Source organism: Cucumis melo, chromosome 8, assembly GCF_025177605.1.
Source record: "Cucumis melo cultivar AY chromosome 8, USDA_Cmelo_AY_1.0, whole genome shotgun sequence".
NCBI lineage: Eukaryota > Viridiplantae > Streptophyta > Magnoliopsida > Cucurbitales > Cucurbitaceae > Cucumis > Cucumis melo.
In genome coordinates this window covers 2,001,205-2,022,194 of record NC_066864.1, presented here as the reverse complement: position 1 = coordinate 2,022,194, position 20,990 = coordinate 2,001,205, and the positions used below count along the sequence as shown (strand labels likewise).

At 32.0% G+C, this 20,990-nt stretch overlaps 3 protein-coding genes, 1 long non-coding RNA gene and 2 other non-coding genes across 9 annotated transcripts; 5 read left to right on the top strand and 1 right to left on the bottom strand.

Annotated features, from left to right (window-relative positions):
- The first annotated feature begins 4,364 nt into the window (after window positions 1-4,364).
- LOC103484531 (CBS domain-containing protein CBSX5-like) lies at window positions 4,365-6,385 on the top strand. Its single transcript, XM_008441653.3, has 2 exons — window positions 4,365-4,828; window positions 5,389-6,385. Exons 1-2 carry the CDS (start codon window positions 4,491-4,493, stop codon window positions 6,233-6,235), a joined length of 1,185 nt encoding a protein of 394 aa, XP_008439875.1. The 5' UTR covers window positions 4,365-4,490; the 3' UTR covers window positions 6,236-6,385.
- A 53-nt stretch (window positions 6,386-6,438) lies between these two features.
- On the bottom strand, window positions 6,439-10,450 carry LOC103484532 (uncharacterized). The gene is made up of 3 exons (XM_008441654.3): window positions 8,353-10,450; window positions 8,103-8,193; window positions 6,439-6,864 (listed from the first exon to the last, which is right to left on the bottom strand). Exons 1-3 carry the CDS (start codon window positions 10,264-10,266, stop codon window positions 6,674-6,676), a joined length of 2,196 nt encoding a protein of 731 aa, XP_008439876.1. The 5' UTR covers window positions 10,267-10,450; the 3' UTR covers window positions 6,439-6,673.
- A 2,995-nt stretch (window positions 10,451-13,445) lies between these two features.
- Window positions 13,446-17,419, top strand: LOC103484529 (E3 ubiquitin-protein ligase AIRP2-like). Of its 4 annotated transcripts, none has more exons than XM_051088614.1 (6): window positions 13,661-13,970; window positions 14,545-14,593; window positions 15,321-15,471; window positions 15,582-15,648; window positions 15,740-15,974; window positions 16,883-17,419. In XM_051088614.1, the coding sequence occupies exons 1-6, from the start codon at window positions 13,958-13,960 to the stop codon at window positions 17,091-17,093; spliced, it is 726 nt and encodes a 241-aa protein (XP_050944571.1). In that variant the 5' UTR covers window positions 13,661-13,957; the 3' UTR covers window positions 17,094-17,419. The 4 variants fall into 4 exon arrangements, with proteins under 4 accessions (XP_008439874.1, XP_008439873.1, XP_050944571.1 ...); XM_051088615.1 differs by lacking the exon at window positions 13,661-13,970 and adding an exon at window positions 14,396-14,423; XM_008441652.3 differs by lacking the exon at window positions 14,545-14,593 and having other exon boundaries at window positions 13,446-13,970.
- A 1,048-nt stretch (window positions 17,420-18,467) lies between these two features.
- Window positions 18,468-20,367, top strand: LOC103484530 (uncharacterized). Its single transcript, XR_536763.3, has 2 exons — window positions 18,468-18,904; window positions 19,686-20,367. It is a non-coding gene; the product is annotated as an uncharacterized LOC103484530 (long non-coding RNA).
- A 105-nt stretch (window positions 20,368-20,472) lies between these two features.
- Window positions 20,473-20,545, top strand: TRNAV-UAC (transfer RNA valine (anticodon UAC)). The gene has a single exon. It is a non-coding gene; the product is annotated as a tRNA-Val (tRNA).
- A 366-nt stretch (window positions 20,546-20,911) lies between these two features.
- TRNAV-UAC (transfer RNA valine (anticodon UAC)) lies at window positions 20,912-20,984 on the top strand. The gene has a single exon. It is a non-coding gene; the product is annotated as a tRNA-Val (tRNA).
- The last annotated feature ends 6 nt before the right edge of the window (window positions 20,985-20,990 follow it).

Genomic DNA, 20,990 nt, shown 5'->3' with positions numbered 1-20,990 from the left:
TCATACATTTAAATATATACAATTTTAACATAGAGAAGTTGGAAGTCCAATTCTTTGAATTTGATACTATTTAAAAAAATATTTATAATTTAATCTACAAAAACTAAACTGGTTTGATATTAAAAGTTTAAAAAATAAAGTTATATCATTTTTTTTTTTTTTGTGATATGATAAAATAAGAAAATAATAATTATAAAAACCAGAACTAAAGCTCATTCTTTCTTGAAATTATACATGTGTATTTAGTCTTAGATTATTGATTGTTTTCATCCTAAATGAAAATAAATATAAAATATGGGTAAGGTAAATGATTAGTAGTAGAGGAAAGGATTTTATTTAATAAGATAATTGAAAAGGTTGGGGGGGAACACGTATGAGAGAGTGGAAGCGTGTCAGAGTTATCCAAAGAGATATTTTTTTTAATTATTATTATTTTAAGAAAATTGGAGAAATAAATGATAATAAAAACAAACAACTTGGATTGACGTGGCTCCTACTCACAATATCCTTCCTCGTGGGGCCCCTCTTCCTTGTAAGTTCTACCAACCCCTTCCGCTTTTCTTTTATCCACCCTCTACGGTATTCTTTGTTAGAGACCTTCTTCAAAGTTGAGTTTGTCGGTGACAACATATTTCAAAACTAAATTTGACTTATTCCGAAACAAATTGATTATTCAAATAAATATATAATGAATGAGTGTGTAACCTTGGTACAGTAAAACCCATGCCAACTAGGTTGATAAAAAATGTAAAATACATCGTCAAAGGAAACAAATATTCCCAACTTTCTTCCTTGAAAATGTGATTGTTAAACTTCCAAAATATATCGGCTCATTTTCCATCTATTATTCCTTTTTCTTTAGAGAAATTAGATAAATAGCAAAATAAATACCCTACTTTTAATTTAGATAATATGGGTCACAATCAGTAAGCCCAAATAGCCCAAATGTAAATGAGCGAAAGTTCCGGCCTAATTACATATGACACGGCCCATTTACTTTCCGATTTTCCTTTTTTTTTTTTTTTTTTCTTTTTTGGTTCTAAATTCCAATCCATAAAAATGAAAATTTAAAATTACTTGTCCTTTGCGAAAATAAAGACAAAATAATTCAATTTTGTTTGAAATTTCCTTTTTATTTGTAGTGTTATAGGTCAGCTTTATACAATAATGATTAACTAAGTTACAAACTATTATTAGCTATACTATATCAAAAACATTTTAGACAAAATATAATTCAGCTATAATTTAAAACTAACAAATTCCAGTTAGATGAAGATATTCAATGAAGAATTAATATTTGAAGTTCTGTATATAATAAAATATTGGAAAATTAAAAAGAACAAATAGGGAAAGGGAGAAGGAATTGGTTCATTAATTTTGGTATGAAAAAGCTTATTGTTTAATAAACGCTTTTTTAAAAAATAAGATTAGAATTGAAGATTTTAGAAAATGAATCATTAAAAGGAGAATTAGCTAAAAGATGACCATTAAAATGACAACTCTATTTTATGGATTGTTTATATTGGAAAAATGTTTACAAAATTAACAACTATCAAAATAAATAATAATACCTACATGTCCACACAATACTTAATTCATCAATGGTTTGGTCAAGTGTATTTTTTCTGTATATAGTCTCCATGATAATTATACTTAAACCATTTTCACTTTATCGTATAAAATTGATCGACAAATAATTATGTATCAAATATTTATCGACAATACAATATGATAGTTTTATCTTTCCTCCGTTTTATAATCAACTTCAAATATTTTAATTAATATATTTTTCTCTAAAGTTTTTATTCTTTAGTAAAAGTTATAACATTATTCTTTTGGATAAGAACGGATTTCCATACTTAAGTGTGTTATACAAATTAATTGTTCCATTTAAAAAAACAACTAGAAGAGGTCAAAGATTTTTCCCTCAGTTTTTATAATTAAAGATACCTTAATTATATGTTTTAGGTATAGAAATTGAATACATTATCATAGTTAAAGTCTGATTAAAATTTTCATTGTGTATGTTAGTAAGTTAAAGGTTAAAAATAAAAAATAACAAATTATAAAATAAATTTATGATGTGATACTTTTTTTTTTTTTTTTTGAAGGAAACAACCAAACCAAACAAAAAAACTTGTGTTTTTTGCAAAAGCAATTAGCAATAGAAGCATGTATAGAATTAATATCAACATGAATATTGTAAAACAACTTATTATTCCTAGCTTTCCAAATCTTCGGTACAATTAGTGATCACCACTAGACACCATCTTCCATCGTTGAGTCATAGACGAAGATGGAAGTCAAATAGCCAATACAAGAAAATTATTAAGTAATTATATTTGTAGTTATTAATTATAACTAATATAATATAAATTTATTTCTTAATAATTTTCTAATTAAGTTTATGATTGATTAATTAGAATTTATTAATTATTTTATTGATTGGTACATCATAATTACATACATTTATCAAATTTATCCTACGAAATTACTCATTTTACAAATACTAGTAACTAACATTATTATTTGATAGTTAAATAATCAATTTTTTTCTCAAAAATTTAAATTATCAATTAAAATATTAAAAACTTATAAAATTTTCACGATTAATTTTACAAACGAAATAAAAAAAGAATGTATGCAAGATCATTTAGATTTTGTACCCACACATTACATTAATAGTGTCTAAATTAGTAAGAAAATTGAACATTAAAAAAGAAGTAAGAAATTATTAGATAACTCATATGGAACCATTATACAAAATTTTAGTAAGATTTATTTTTATCCTACCTCAATTAGGATATGAATTTCCTAATATCTAGTAGGCTAGGATCAAATTTGAAATTATCTTTATCTTATTTTCTCTATCAACCATTTAATATTAATAATGATTTTAAAATAGTTAAAGTTAAGTTTTTAAAATAATTATTAAATATATATATATATATATATAATATAATATAATAATAAAAAATTAAATTTTACATTTTTTTTTCAAGAGTAAATAATTAAATGAATGATAGAAAATAAAAATATTTAAATAAATTTTTTAAATTATAGAAAAAAGAAATATTTAAATAAAAAATTTTAAATAATAGAAAAGAAAAGAAAAGAAAAAATATTCTATCAACCATCTCTTTGCTTTTTTCTTTTTTCTTTTTTAAAAATAAACTAACTTGGGCTGCAACAAATTAAAGAAAAAAAAAAGTAGCAGTATTTTAGTAAATTTTTTTAGAATAACATTGTTTTCGTAATAAATTTTAAAAATAACCATATTTGAATAAATTATCCAAGACAAACATCTTTAATTTTGGATAATTTTATTACTATTTCAATTCCGTCAGTTGCCACTCAGTTTAGTGTAGGAGAAATTGATACGTGGGGAGAGTGACGTATGAGATAGCCAATAGAAATTGAGAGTGACAAACCAAGTTGTTAGGTGGAGAGCTTGTGATTTATGGCTGCCGTTGTTTTAGCCTTAGGGTACGGATATGGTAATATTAATGGTTCCAAAGCAATGCTTCAACTTCTCACGCTCTTTGTAATTGTAACCACCTCACCTCTACCTGCATTCCAACTACCCTTCCCTCTTCCATCCCCTCCTTATTATTTTTTAGATTTAATTTACCTTTTTTTTTTATTACTTCATTTTCCTTTTAATTATTCAGTTTTTACTTTTTACTTTTCATTAATCATAAATTTAACCTTTATTTTTCACTTTTCAATAAATCATTTTTTTTACTTTGCATTTTTACTGTTAAATTTGAATATTTTTATTCTATTACGTCAAATTTATTATTATCATTTAATCAATTTTAAGTGATCAAAATTAATAGAAATTATTATTTTTTATTTATTTAATTATAAGTGATAAAAATTGAGATTTATTGAATGTAGAAATTAAAAAGATATTTATCATTTGTTTTATTATATTTTTAAACTTATTTGTTTATATTCTTAATTTTTTAAGAAAATTGTCAATTTAAATATTAAACTAATAAATATATATAAATTTAAATTCATGGTTTTCGTGAGTATATCAATCCATAAGTTTCGTCTAATGTATTGTTGTGTAAAACATAATTAAACTAATTTTTGTAGATTAACCAATGTGTAACTTAAAATAATCAACATTTAAAAAATCTACATACATTTTGAGTATTAAATGCATATATGATTTTCAAATATAATAGATTAATTTGCATTAAGAATTCAAAAGTTTAATTATCTCGAAAGATATGTTTTGAACAATATTTCATCCTAAAATTTAGGTGAATAAATAAAATATTCGTTTTCCCTTTTTGGAAACAAAAATCTAAAATACAAAAGCGATCATCGTCCAATTCATTAATGGTGGAATTAAGTTAGAAACTAACTCACGAGCTCCAACTCTCTTCCATTTTCTTTCTCTCTCTCTAGAAGTGTCTTCAACCTCAGTTTCACATCCTTTTTCTTTTCTCTCTTGTGTTCTTCTTTCTTCTTCGTGCATGGCAGTGAGATTGTTGGATCATCATCTCTCTGACATATGCCTTGGAAAGCCTGCACTGACCTCTATTTCTCTTTCCGCCACACTCGCCGACGCTCTCTCTGCACTCAAGAAGCTCGGTGAAAACTACATCAGCGTCTGGAATTGCTCCTCCCATTACTCCAAATCCTCCTCCCACTACGATTGCCAGTGTATCGGCAAGATTTCCGTTCTCGATGTTGTCTTGTTCTTATGTAAGGAAGAGAATCTCTCCCAACCTGCCGTCGCGCTTCAATCCTCTGTTTCGGTTCTCATTCCTCCGGTTCCTGTTCTCGTTGTGCATTTAGAGCCTCATGCTAGGTGCGTAGTTTTGTTTTCTTTGCTAGAATGTATGTGAATTTTTTGTTCTGTTTCACATTTGCCTTTCTGATCTTGGAATATTTTTAAGTTAATGGTTTCTCTAGAGATGGAATTGAATATGTTTCTCTAGAACTGGGAATTGAATATTGTTGTGTTCTCTATGCTCCGTGGTGACGAAAATGTGCAATGCTAATTTAATTTTTTCAATTCCGGCATGTTATAACACTATCTCAGTAATTCACATCTGATCTTGGATCAATAATGGAAGGAGGAAGCCAATCTTAATTTTGGGTGCCTCGTTTATATAATTAAGAAAAAGCATGATCCGTGGTTATTGAATTTTTATCTTAATATTTCCTAGCTAGATTTGCCATTTTTTTCTTCAATTTCCTGTTGGTTTTGGTTTCTTCATGAATCCTGAATCTAATAATCGGGCTTTCTAATTCAAAATTTTGTGATCGTTTTGCTTTGATGCGATCGTACACATTTTCTGAATTAAAAATGCCTCGTATTTCCTTTACAATTTGTATGACATTCATAATCGTCTCTCGAATCTTCAGTTTGGTGGAAGTCATAGACCTCCTTCTCGAAGGTGCGCAAAATCTCGTAGTCCCAATTCAAACTAGAACCTCTGCAAAGTCCAGAGAGAAGGTTCTGGAGGTAGTTGCTCCCTTTGACTGTCCGCTCCACAATGGCCTTGAATATTGTTGGATCACCCAAGAGGACATAATCCGTTACCTCCTCAACTCTATTGGGCTTTTCAGCCCCACCTCCATCACTCCTATTAATTCCCTTAACGCCATCGACACCGCCAACATTCTTGCTGTACACTACGACGATCCAGCACTCTCTGCCTTGCCCCTCATTTCTCAAGCCATCATCCACCAATCCTCAGTTGCAATTGTCGAATCAGACGGGAAGTTGATTGGAGAAATCTCACCCCTCACATTGAATTCTTTTGATGAAACCATAACAGCTGCAATTGTAACACTCTCAGCAGGAGAGCTAATGGCGTATGTGTACTGCAATGACCCGCCGGAGGATTTGGTTCAGTTGGTTAAAGACAGATTGGAAGAGAGAAACTTAAGGGGGCTGTTGGAGTGGGTGGAAGAAGAGTCAGCAATGTCAACATGTTCTTCATTTTGCTCATCTTCTTCAGATGATGATTCTGGCTCGTGGTGGGGAAGGAGTGGAAAGTTAAGAAAGTGTTCAACCAGGCAAGTGAGGAGGAGCTCAGAGGTTGCTGTGTGCAATCCCCAGAGTTCATTGGTGGCAGTGATGATTCAAGCTCTTGCACTTCGTGTTCCATATATGTGGGTGACGGAAGAAGATGGATGCTTGGTTGGTATTACCACCTTCACGTCGATGTTGAAGGTTTTCCATGAGCGTTTGAAATCAATGTGTTGAAAGAACATCAGCAAGAGCTTTGCCCTGATCTTAAGCTGAAACTATACATAGAGAGTGCTTTGAACTCAATTGTGTTATTTTGCTTACTTTATTTTGGAGTATAACGTAAATACATAACCATACATTTTTGCAGCTTTCTAATGAAATAAACTTCTTTTTTTCTCTTTTCTACACAACCCCAGACTTAGGGAGAGAAATTAAACTTGCACAGCAGGAAAGAGCTCATTCTTTGATATTTTTGCTTATTGTATATGATACAGATCTTTAGAAGCTTTTTCCATAAACACCAATTTCTCTTTACCATATCATGTATTGATATCGTCTCCACAGCATTTCAAGCAGTGGCGTTGGTTATTTTTACTATCTTCTATTTGAATTTTCTTTCTCAGATGGGTATCAAAGCGAAAAAGAACATGGACAAAAATTCTCACAAAATTGCTAATACTGCCCGAACTGGATTTCGGATATGCAGGACATTAAGGCTTCTCTTACTTTAACATTGTCGGAGTTCATGTTCAGCGAGTCTTCATAGAGTCGTTTCGCCTGCAGCAGCAACTTCGCCTTCTCTTTGCTATTGTTGGGCCTTAACCGCGATCGTTGCTGCAGTGTCATAGCCCATCTGAACAGAGCTGCAATGTTGACAATGGTCGAGTTACAAACCATTTCATAAACAATGTCTTTTTTCCTTGAAAAGATATATTTTATTTAGGGAAACCCCACATATAGCTGATTGCAACAAAGTTTTCCAATTCGATGCATGAAAAGATAAGCTAAAATAGACAAACGGGTGTTTTGCTTTGCACCAATACAAAACAGTAGACAATATCAAATCCATAAAGTGATCAAAAAAGAAAATAAAGCTTGGAAAGTACGACCATTGAAGTCCACACAAAAAGTCCAGGAAAAGAAATGCTTAATATCCAACTAAACCATCTTTTTAGTACCACCAACAGAATGACCACCAACAGAGGCAAAGAATATCAAAGATATTGTTAGGACATAGAGGAGGCTAACTAAAAGTGTCCCAAATAATAATTTCCCTAACAATTCTAACAAATTGTCAAAGAACTACCCAATTATCTATGACCAGTCTAACAAACCAACCCTCTCGTGTAGCTAATCTCTATACTAACCACACCCTTTTGTAGCTAACAGGAGACTAAACATCAGCAAAGTTCTGTCTTAAAAGCTTTAGGACCCACCCCTGGGCCGGTCTCCTACTACTAATGACAAAATTTCACAATAAGTGCAGCTTATTCATCAGTACAACTACGCATAATAAAGAACCAGTTGGTAACTAATGACAACTATCTTTTAATGCTTCTGTAATAGTCATGAAGAGGGTATTTGGTAAGTTGGCAATGGAATTGATATGAAGTATTCTAAAAAATGAATAGTCAATATTAAAAAAAAAACAAAAAAACCAAGACCTTGTTTGATGACCGATTGGTTTTCAGTTTTTGAAATTTGTGTTTGTTGTTTCAAGATTTCTTTATGACGACATTCATTTTTCTTAAGGAAAGAATTGACTTTTTATCCAAATTTAATAAACAAAAGCAATCTTTGAAAAATTATATTTTTTAGTTTTTAAATCTCGACTTGGATTTTGAACACATTTATAAAACAATAGATAATAAGAGAAAGAGACTTAATAGGTGGGAGTACTAGTAATAAGCTTAATTTTCAAAAACTAAAAATTAATTGGTTATCAAACTAAGTCTTAGGTATTCGAGATAGGATTAAGATATCAGTACTTAATAGTAACATGAGTTTTGGATTCCCAAACATTTAGGCAAGTTTCCTAGATCTCAATTTTAGTGTGTACTTCTATGATATTTGATTAGAGCAGCAAGTCTAGAAAACATACCTTCAGGTGCATAAACATTGCCTTTTGACATCATTGCATCAAATTTATCAATGGCAGCTAAAAAGACCTTATCAGCATCAAATGCCGCTTCCTGAAATTTGATACGACAGAAAGAACCTCTTATATAGCATGAAACATCATATAGCTTAAAAGAACAGGCTTCGTGCGGATAATTACTATCACACAATTACGAAAAGAAAAGTTTCCTAAACAACATACAGGATAGCAATGTGCAGGACATGGTACTCACCGGTCCAACGTCTGCAATCAATTGTGCACGAAAGGAGAGGGCAAGACCCCAGTTATATAGTGCTCGCACATCATTCCGATCAATGGATAATGCCATTCTATACCTTCTACCTGCCATCACAAGGAGTTCTTCACACTCTTCACACACACTAATGAGAATGGATGTTAGTTTATCTCTTCTAGTAATAGAATCATCTAGTCCCTCCACCATTTCAAACCATTTCCCAACAGATCCGGGCTCTTTTCCTGCTAGAAGTCTTCTTAACTCACGACTAATTCTTAACTTTAATTCTCCATGAAGAAGATAAGTATTTCCCAACTGGCCAACTGCCAACAAACTCATGGGCTTCATAGTTGTAGCTTTTGCCAACAAACTGGCAGACTGGCACAATATGACCTCAACATGTTCTTCATCACGTCTATACTTCATCAAATCCTTGGCTTGTTTCAGAAGATCGTTAGCTTCCATAAGACATTTATTGAACATTGCATCATCATAAATTATTGAAGATGACGACGAAGCAACCTCGTTCTCTTCTCCAAATGGTTGATCAGTTAAATGGGAGCTTTCATTTTTACTTGCCCCCTCTTCTCTGAACTGGGATCTATAAAGTTCACTTTCACTCTTTGACATGTGGGAGGACCTATAAGCTCCATTACTTTCATCGAATCCACGCTCTTCTACAAATGAAGTTTTAGTCTCCCTATGTCTCATTTTGAAACTATAGTCCCCAGGATCGATCAAATTATCACTGAATTGTGAACTCTCGAGTTTGCTATGAAGACCCATGTTAGAAATATTAAGGTAATTGTCTTGGTACTGCAATTGATTATTCTGGTAGCTATACTCTTCACCATTAATAAATCTTTTGGAACTCCCATGCATTCCCTTTGAATAAATTCTATCCCCCTCTCGAGTAATGTTAATTTTTGTAAAATAATCCATCTCCATAGCATGCTTTTTCCTCGATTCCTCAATGTTATCTGAACTTATAGCTGGATTAGAATCAGAATCAGTGTCTATTGAACCAACTTCAGACGGTATTGAGGTCCTTTTAGCTTGATTGGCAACAGAATTGATTGCCATTTGTGGCTTAACATTGTTTTTCACTTTGTTAGGCTTAGAACCAACCAACTTTTCTCCAAGCAAACTGCCAAAGGATTGCAAAAGCTCAAACCCCACATCTCCTAGGTCTTTAATTTTCCTACTTGGTTTATGATTCTCAAGAATAACAGCTTTGGTGTTGCCTCCATTATTAATCAAGGCCTCAACAACCTTCGAAGCATTGGAGGTTGAAAAATCACTCGATTCTAAGACTTTGACATAGCTTTCTAAATCCCCAAGTGTAATTTCCCTAGAATCAATGGCGTTCTGTATGCTACATTTCAAATTATCAAGTTTGACAGCAAACCCGTCAAAAAACTTCTCCAAATTTCTTAAATTCTCAGCGTGATACCCAGAAATTTCCTCTTTCCCCCGATTTTTATTCCCAAGTAAATTTAGCTCATCTATACTTCCACCACGAACAAATCCAAGAGAAAAGCCAACAGCAAAAACAAAAACAGAAGCTGGAAAAACAGCAATTGATGAAACTTTAACTCTGGAAATGGCCAGAGCACATAAAAACCCAAAGAGAAATATGAACAAATGTCTCTTATGATCGATGCCAACGGAAACTAAAAAATTACGGAACTGATCTGAATCGCTTACAAGTCCATTATCATCCCAGCCGCCGTATCTTGCGGAGTTCGTCAGATTGTAATCTGCGGTGGAACAGAATATGGACGTTTTCGGAAGCCATCTCTTCTGGTAACAGATTATGAGATTTGGGTTTTGCCGGTGAAATAGAATATTGGGAGCTGGGAAATGAAGACAGGAAAAGCAAATGAATCTGTTAGAAATGAGGGAATTCATTTGGAGAGGAAGAATTGAAAGAAAATCCAATCACACGGCAACTACGGCGGTCGCCACCACTTTCAGACGGCGTGTTCCGGTCATATAGAGATGGATTGGGAGCCTGCGGTCAGAGTGGAGTTACGTGCATACTGAACAATCGAGAGTATTTTTGAAATAGTGAACATTTTAACAAACGCATGGTGAGCCAATCGGGCTAATCGGTCGACGGTCGTGGTTCACCTTTTTTTCTAAAGTTATGACGTACTTATTGTACTAAAAACCCACTTAAAGAAAACCTATTCTTAACTAAAATCAAATCTTATATCTAATAAGATTTCAATAGGCATTAAAAATGTTAATAGATACATTGAAATTTATAATTTAATATATGACACACCATTTAATTTCAATGCAAAACTATATTTTAAAAATTTTATAATACATGATTCAGCTTTATAAGTTTGCTAGATGCTTTATAAAGTTTAATAATAACTATATATATAGACACAAATTTAGAAGTTTGTGGGATAAGGTTTTAACTATGTTTAATTTTGCGTCTCTAATACGTCACTATACATGTTCCCAAATCAATTTATAAACATTTGAGAGTTCTTTTAACCGAATGAGAAAACCTAGACTCTTCTTTCCTCGTTAACCAAATAATAAATATTAATAAAATAACAAATTTGAAAATGTGTAAAAGACTAAGATGAAAGAAAAACTCAATGATTACAATATTTGAAGAGCTAAGTTAGAAAGACGAAGAATCGAAGATACAAAATATCACTCTAATTCCACTCAATACTAGTTTGAACTAAGTATTAACTCGAATTTCAAAATGTACTAGGTCAGATATCACATTAGTATGAAATTTTCTTTACTAGTTTGACACTTCACTTGACTTGTACGTCGTTTTGAACAATACATCAACTTACTCACTTCACTCAACAATTTTGCTTCCTCTAATAAAATAAATAAATAAGTTACTTTTTTATTATCGAAAATCGAATTAGATTTTATATGAATTTCACACTTTTATCTTTAGACTATTTAAATTGGAATTTAAATGTAGGATTTTATATTTTACTTTTATTTTCTAAAGCAAGTTTAACTTATGATGATTATATGTGTATTCTGCTTAATTCATTGCAGTCTGGTACGAATTGGATGATAAAAATGCTAACTTAATCGATAAGTTGTAAGTTTCAATACATTATTGCAAAAGAAAAAAAACAATTTTTTTTTTTGTTAAATTATAAATTTGGACATGGGCCACATCTACTTTTGCTAAAGTTTGAAAATAATAGCTCTTTGTTTTTAAATCTTTTGTTGAAAATATATTTTTAATAGAAGTTGGTGGAAGTTTATTTGAATTTATTACTAAAAAAAGTCATTTTTCTTTTGGGCTGTGGAGAGTGGGTACACTATACCACTCATTCCACACAAAATTAATCAAATATCGACCTAAGAAAATCAATATTCAATTAATTAAGAAACAATAACTAATATTTATGAAATTAACATATATTAATATTATAGAGAATATAATTTAATTTTTAACATAATCGAAGCTAAAAAGCACACTCCAATATATGAATTACATATATTGTTTTTCATTGAGGTGAGTGGTTCGAATTCCATATTTTGAGTAATCAAACTAAAATAAATCAAATTATAGATATTGAATAAGATAATAAAATATAAGTAATTAAAAACCAAATATAAAAATGCGACTGTTAAAATGAAAAATATAAAAGTGAGTTAAAAATCAAAATATACGAATCTAATAATTTTTTTTATCGTTATTTATGATAAATTAAATTGATATAAAGAAATAAGTATGAATTGATTCTTTACTATATTTAATATTTTCTTTAGTACAACGAATCGGAGGGATTCGATTCAAAAGAAAATAAAGTTACGTAGAAATCATTAATTTTTTCTTTCTTTGTATAGAATCAGTACTTTTTGTAGTATAGCACTTGGATTATTTTGTCTGTAAAGTGTTTTTTCAGCTGATATAGTATGAATATTATAAATTTTGATTCAAGTGAAGGAAATTCAATTTCATAACTTACTAACACAAAGAAAAGCAATTGCATAAAATTAAAACTTTGACATCAAAGTCAAAAAAAAAAAAAAAAACATCAAATTTGAGAATAAATTATCCCAACAAAGTAAAGACAGAGGCTTCATTAGGTTTATGATTAAAATTAACAACAACCAAACGATTTTTCTTTTCTAAATATTTCTTGGCGTCACTCTCAACTAAACGAAGTTTGGTAATTGGTTTTAATCAATAAATTAATTGAAGTCAATTTTAGAATATTATCGAAAATTAAAATTAGTATAATTCGATTATGATAATATCTTGTCTTTTCCCCTTTTCTTAAGATATTGTCTTCCTGTCAGCTGTTTGTGAGCTTTTCTTTTTCACATAATCTTTGTTTTCTTTTTGGTAAAAACAAACGGTTCTTCTTACCTCTCCATATCTGTATTCTTATCGAAAATAAATTCCACACGTAAGAAAAAAAAATCCAACAATCACTTCAGTCCTTTGATTTGAAAATGTTACGCTCCTATTTATTGACTTTTGAATTTAATTTTAATTTAGTTAATAGATTTTAAAATCTTACAATTTTTAATCTTACTATTTATATTTATTTTTTCCAAATTTAATTAGTAGGTTTCAAGATTTTTATTTTTAATTTTGATTTCTTATTAAATATTCACTTTCTATTTTTAGTATCGAGGATTATCAATTAATTTACGAGAATGATAATTAGTCAAGTTAGTAAGTTTGTATTTAAGATAATTAATTGTAAGATGAATTTTTTTAATAAAAACGAGAGAAAAAAATAGAAAAATGAGGTTATTAATGATCGCAAAAAATTAGAGATCAAGACGAATATTAGATTTTTAAATGTATACCAGAATAAGAAGTTAAATCGATAAATATGGGGAGGGTTCGTAAGAGCTAAATTAAAACAAAACTGGAATATAAAAAATTAGATTACTAACATTTGAAACTTAGAAATAATTTTTTTAAGAAAATAGAAGAAAGGGGTGAAATGGTAATTTAGAAGGGGGAGGATATAAGGTAAGGATGGGGAGTGCGTGGAGGGGAAAAGGATGATAGTGGTAAAGTGGGAGACAGAATACAAATATCCCATAAAACCGGTTGGCACAAATGGATAAGGCCGTCTCCAATTAAACGCTGCGTTTAGTTAATCTTTCCTTTTTTTCTTTTTCTTTTCTTTTCTTTCAATTAATATTATCTCTTATCCTCTCTAATTAATATTTCCAAAATATTTTATTAATTCCGACGCTCCAAGACGAGCCCTCCATCTGCCACGTGTCCTTCCCACTTCTCTGCCTTCGCCTTCAAGAGCCACTGCACCGAAGCAACACGAAGGTCTTATTACAAAACCCACACACACACACTCTCTTCTAGAGAGAGAGAGAGAAAAGAAAAAGAGAGAGAAGGCGGAACTCGCACGCTGCCTACCCACTTCTAGAGAGAGACAGACGGGCTCTTTTCTTTCTTCCACAGCGAATTAGGGTTTTTTTCTCCCTTTTTCTGGAGTTGAATTTTCGTGGAATTGGTTGTGTTTTGCTTCTTTCTTTCCCCTTCGGGTGGAGATGTATGTTTCTTCCATGAGAAAGTCGTTCAAGGACTCTCTCAAAGTGCTTGAAGCTGATATTCAGCATGCTAATACTCTGTAAGTCAGTTTTTTTTTTTGGGTTTTTTATCTTCTCTGCTTTGGATATCGTCTTCGACTGTCTGTTGATGTCCTTTGTCTGATCACTTTTGGGGTTTTGGCTTCTGGGTTTTTTTTTTTAATAATTTTTTTTTCTTTGGCTTCTTTCTTCAATTGATTGTAATGCAGTTTCTGGGTTTTGAATTTTAGTGTTGTGGGTCTTGAAGTTGCTGTTTATTTGTCCTTATTCTTTTTGTTAATAAATGAATCTTCTGGAACGTGATTGTTGTTTACCTGCCGTGTTTGAAGCTGGGATAACGTATTTTGAGTAATTGTTTTTTCAATGATGGTTTCTTTCTTGGTAACGCTCATGTACACTTATACATAGAGACAAATTTCGATTCTCTCTGTTTTACAGCTGTATTTCTTTTAGGGGAAACCGTTTGCTCATTTGACGTTGGATGATTCGTCAATGTACATGTCCCACATCAAATCTTTTGCCTTTTTTTTTCATGTTTTCTTCTTGTGTTATTCGCGATGTATTTTAGACCTTCTCTATTATGCTATCTGATCTCACTGTAGACTTTTGGTTCAGATAATGAACAACGATTGACGTATTTACAAACTCGAGAAGCGGATTCTTTGTATAGCTCTCACCTACTACTTGAATGTGTCATTGTTTGGTTCTCTAAATGGAGTGCTTATGTTGTAGTATCAGTGTCTCATTACTCAAGTTCATTATCATTTTCACAGATTCATCTACTTCCTTGTTCTTTTCTTGCTTTTGTTAAATTTTGCCTTCATTGCTCAAAACCCTGTGCTCTGTTTTGTATAATTCAAGTGAAGTGACCCAGGTGTACCGTTGACCAATCAGATTTTTTACCTTTGTGCCATGTCTGTTAAACTAAAAAGTTGAATTTTGTAGGTAGTAGTATCTCTGAGAAACTGTTTAGGACCCATTTAATTTTGCTTCTTGCTCTCGGACGTTTTACATTCATTCCAATTGTCTGTAGTGTGATAACTCATCCTTCCTATTTCCCATCAATGATTAAAGAAATCACATTTCCTTTAATACTTGAAAAAAATTACTAAGCAAGAACAATAACTGAGTTTTTTGTTCTTTTTTGATTTGATATTGTGAGAAACATGATCTGTCTCTTTTTTATTCTTTCTTAAAGTGATAAAAAACCCAAGAAAGAGTTCCAGTGAGCCATATTTTATTTTAATCATGCTCTGTGCCCTGGTCTGAAAATTTACAGATGCATTAAAAGCTGAAATGTTAGAATGCTTGTTATTTCTGCTTGGAGATTCGCGAGGTTGCTGGTTTTGTCAGATATGTCAACTTAATGTTCAATTGTTCCTGAGTTGTAGGGCATCAGAGTTCCCCGGGGAATACGATGGCCCCTGCCTTCAGATGAGAATGTCATACAGTCCTGCCGCTCACTTGTTCCTCTTTCTAGTGCAATGGACAGACTGCCATCTTGCAGGAGCGCTTGGACTGCTGAGGATTTTGATTTACAAGGTTAAGTTTGTCACCTCATACTGTCATAGTATTATATTTTGTAGTTATCACTAAAATCTGTTTTACATCTAGTTAGCACTGCTGAATTCACTATGTACCTTGTGCTGCAGGTCTACGTGGATGGTACAACCACCATGTCTACCCACGAGAGAAAAGCAAGCATTAGGGAATTCTATGGTAATCTTCGAGTTTCACATTTTCCATCTGATGATTGTTTGATATAAGTGTATTTTTTAACTACTGACTGCTGTAATTGTGCTGTGATCAGCTGTTATTTACCCCTCTCTATTACAACTTCAGAGAGGTGTTACTGATACTGAAGATAAAAAGCAAAAAGCTGTCTGCATGGAAAGGTACCGAAGAAGAGACGACGATGAATGTATACAGCGTTCAGATGCTGACATTGAACGGGAAGAAGAATGTGGAATATGCATGGAGACAACTAGCAAGGTTGTATTGCCCAACTGCAATCATGCCTTGTGCTTGAAATGTTACCGTGAATGGTACTCTCATCTCTTTTGTTCTGTTTTTTCATTTCTCTCTAACTTATTGCTCTAAGAACTTAGAAGGATCGATTATGGATTCCTCAGGCTAGAGGCTCCATTGAAATTTTCTTGTACTCAATATTTTCTTGTCTTCATTAATTACAAAAGCTACAGAGCCTAAAGCCTTCTGTTCATCTTTAGTTAATTGGATGGAGGCCTTGTGATGTTTTTCTTTTATGTGCATGCATTTAGATCAATGCAATTAATTGTTTGATGCCGTCTTCTTTACAACTTATAAGAAATATTGTCGATTGTGGTTTGTATTTTCACATCCAATCCTTGGACCTCCATTGATGATTTAGTTGTCCTGCATGCTAATTACTGTAATCATTTGGCATATTTATACTTTTATGCACCACAAATTTAAAATTTGCATTAGTCTTATACACTGCAAGACATGGATATGTCACGATACTGAACTAATCTGAACTGACTGGTGTGTCATTTTTCTCTTACCTGGTTTACTATTGTTGTAATTGTCTTTTTAATTTTTGTTTCATGGTTATTCTTTTGTCATGTATTTGTTTCTAATCGATGATAGTCTCACCTGCTCGATGAAATGGTTTGTTTTTATTAACTATGAAGCCTGGTAAAGGTTTTGAGGTACCTAATGACTCTAAACTATAATACTTTGATTTCCTTCCTATTAAGCCAAATTAGAGGACTGGATTTGATTGTTCACTTACTTGGGAGCGCCATTATAATGCTCTTCTGACGAATTAATGTTTCAGTTCTTTCTTTAACCGTTTGGGATGATTGTTTTTCTTTAAAGAAAATTTATTTCTCACTAGACTGTATTCTTATTTGACTGCTTGCTTTATATATCGACTTCATATAATTATATTGTTCTATTAAATGTACTTCAGGCGAACACGTTCTCAGTCATGCCCGTTCTGTCGTGACAGTCTTAAGAGAGTAAATTCTGGTGATCTCTGGGTATTTACTGATAACAGGGACATTGTGGACATGGCAACGGTGACTCGAGAGAATCTGAAAAGGCTTTTCAAGTACATAGATAAATTGCCTACTATTGTTCCAGACTCCCTTTTCGACGCCTATGATACACACCTAAGATAAGTGATTGGTACATACATAATCTAATGTCAATCCTTAAGTAGTTTCTCTCCAAATGAACAGTCTTTTTGTTATGATATGGCATGACAAAACGACCGAAATTCATTCGGCTAAAAATTAGTAAGAGTTAGAGAAGACTTGCAACTATTTCTTCCCACTTCCATTTCTGAAGGGAGAAAAAAACCAGTCTTTGAGTTATTGTAGACTGGTATTGGGTGGGAAAGTTGATATGGTTTGATTTAAAGTCTTCCATAAAAATTGTATTTAACACATTTGTATATGTTTGTACATTCTTGATGTTATCTATTAAAGCAGCTTTGAATGCTTAATTTTTTCTTTGCAACTTTGGGGAAAAGAAGATCTCTTTGAGATACGATCTCCTTACCAAATCATTGATAAGAAAAAGAAAGAAAAAAAAAAAAAAAAGAACAAGGCATGTGATGATGACAGGAAGTTGATGGGTTATGAGTATAATGATGCTGATGAAACATTGAACCACTTTTCTATAACTGTATGCCTTTTACAAATTATGTTTACTTCAATTTGGTTCATCTTTAATTGCCTTGCTTTAATATGGGTTAATAATAACTTAAATGCCTTGTTTTGGCATGGGTTTAAAACCAAATTTTCCCTAAATCTTTTTTTTTTTTTTTTAAAGCAGTTTAGTCGACTATCAATTTTGTAATAATTCCATCCTTAAATTTTAGTATCTAACAGTTTAGTTTTATCATAAAATTTTAAACTAGAACAATGAATAAATTATCTTAGGACTTGATAAGACTAAATTGTGACAAAATTAACTGTTGTGTAAGCTGTAACATGCATTTACTATTCTTCTCTCTTTTCTTATGAAGATTGTTCAGTAAATGTCTAATATAAGCAATTATTATTATTATTTTTGGATGAGTTAATGTATGTAAGACAAATCTTAAAAAAATATCAACAAAAACTTAGCAAATAAAGAATATGATGCATTTAGATCCAAGACCTTTTCTTATATTCTTCTACTTTTATTGCCCATGTCATTTTCTTTTATTTTTGGGTATTGTTTTTTGCGAGTTTTTTCCACTTTTCTTTTTGTCATTATATCCTATTCCAATAAACAAAAATAAAAAATTCACTCTATCTGCTTTTTAAATGTAAAATACAATATTCAACCAAATATGTTATTTACTATTGTGTTTCCATCCAATGTCATGTTACTAATCAATCTTACTAAACTAAAGTTGTAATTTTCCGGAACCCTTCCTACTTTATTCTCCTTAATTATATATATATATATATATATATATATATATATAAATAATTGAAAAAAATACCGTTTATATTGAATTATAAAGCTTCTATCAACAAGAAGAAAATAGATAAAACATATGTAAGTAAAAAGAAAAACTAAACATATATAAATCCATATATTAAATTTAGAACAAATTAGTATAACAAATTTCAATTCATACAAACATAACTCAATTGTATTAATTAATCTCTCCCATACAAAAGGCTGCGAAGAAAGAAGAAGAAAGACCGTTGAATAAAAATGGATAATAATAAACAAACTGCCATCTTCACTTGCAATAGCTTCGCCAATCCATTCCAAATCCGTGCTTTCAATTTCAACCTCCACGGCCAGGGGGCGCAGACCCATTTTACAGAGAGTAGTGTTAAGGAAGACGAACAGGTGATGAAGAGGAAGGTTCAATGGTGTCTTCTGGTCTTACATGGACGAGCCTCACGCTTCAAGCAGGCGCCAGATTCCCTCTCAATACCCTCAAATCAAGGGCCTCGTTGGCCCTGATCCACTGGCTTTTATTATGGTAATTTGTCTCGCTTTACTATACCTTACGTTCGAAGTCTGCGTTCAATGCCGCTTTTTCTGCTTTTTTGCTATGTTCAATGATTTCTCATTGGATTTCGGTTTCCGATACTGAATTTTTATATTTTGAGTGGATTTCTGTTGTATTTTATTGGTTTGGTATGAGTGTATTCCCTGTTCTTCCTTGGTTTGTGCATCTTTTGTTGGCTAATCGAACTTTTCTAGGTTTTGATTTCGATGCTACTGTTTCTCTTTTAGCAGTCGGATCTTGCCTTTATAGCGGTTTTGAGAGTTATTGCTAAATGTACCATTTCATTTGTTTCGGTCATTTTGTTTGTTTACTTCAATTATTACATCATACACTTTTCATATGTAATGGAAAACTTGTTCATCTTTAGTTCTGCCTGAAGAGTATAATTGTTGATACAATACAAGAGCTACAATCTTTGTGGTTTTCATCTCCACACATACATTTATCACTTCAGTTTAGTCCTCTTCAATCTTCATTGAGCCCTGTTCTCAGCTATGGAAAAAGAATGATCTGAGCATTATCAAGCATCTTGAAACCATTGTTATTATACAGCAGTTTTTCTACAGTTGAGAATTCGACTTTTTAGTGTAACCAAAATTTTTGTGATTCTTAAGCAGTATCTAAAAGATTGCAAATACCTTTAACCATCTAATAGCTGTTTAACACAATAACAAAGCAGAAATACTGCGGCAAATCAAATTAATGTTTGAATACATATAAAAATTTGAACGTAAGCTTTGATTATTTGCAGCTTACTGCAGTGGTTGTGCTTCAGCTAAGGACAGCCACGACTCTACAAAGCGCAAGCTGGCTGAACATTCTTGGAATTGCATACTTCTTTGGCTCTTTTCTGAACCATAGCCTCTTTTTAGCTATCCATGAACTTAGCCACAACCTTGCCTTCTCAAATCCTGCTTACAACCGTTAGCTTGGAATATTTGCCAATCTTTCCATGAGCTTAGCCACAACCTTGCCTTCTCAAATCCTACTTACAACTGTTAGCTTGGGATATTTGCCAAACTTCCCATTGGTGTCCCCATGTCTCTAACTTTCCAGAAGTATCATCTCGAGCACCATCATTTCCAAGGCGTCAATGGTACCGAGTCAAACTAAAGCCAATGAGACGTGTTCAAACCCGGCCAGGAGACGTGTTCGTACTACAGCCCGCTTAACCTTCTTACATGGAGCGTTGGCTACCACAAGGAGCGCCATGATTTCCCAAGGATTCCTGAAAACAAGCTTTACAAGGTGAATGAAATTGCACCAGAGTATTTTAATGGTTTAAAGTCGTACAAGTCATTTATTTGTATATTATTGATAGAACAATTGGCCATTTTAGTCGTATGAAGAGAGAAGCAAAGAAACCTGAACAGTTGTTAACTTGTTATTTTCCTTCATGGTAAATTGGTAATTGACTAGATTGGTTCTTGCAATTTTCCCACTGCTTTTCTTACATACTGAGGTTGATACGACATTGGCTTCTTTTGTACATATTCATTCGTAATACTTTAATTATTTTTAACTTCTATACCCAACAAGTTGCTGTGGTGTAGTGGTTATCACGTTAGTCTTACACACTAAAGGTCCCCAGTTCGATCCTGGGCAGCAACATTTTTATTTATTTTTCATACTTGAAAAAAGAAACAAAAACTATAAAAGTAATAGTATCACATGACAATACTCTTAGATGAATATCCTATTGTCCAATTTAGTTACAGTATTTTTCTTTTTTAGTATTTCAAATCTATTTAATCAATTATTTTTTTCTTCTTTTTTGTCCTTGGAGTTCATGGTTTCAGCCTCACCGATACACAATCACAAGATTCAAAAGTCCCCAAAGTTTTATAGAAAATATAGCGACTAACTTTATACAATTGGAAACACAGACAAAAACGACACAAAATCCAAATCATATGGACCAAAGAGGTATAATTATAGATACATCTTTATACTGTAAACATACAATTTAGATATGAAGTTGCTGTGGTGTAGTGGTTATCACGTTAGTCTTACACACTAAAGGTCCCCAGTTCGATCCTGGGCAGCAACAAATTGT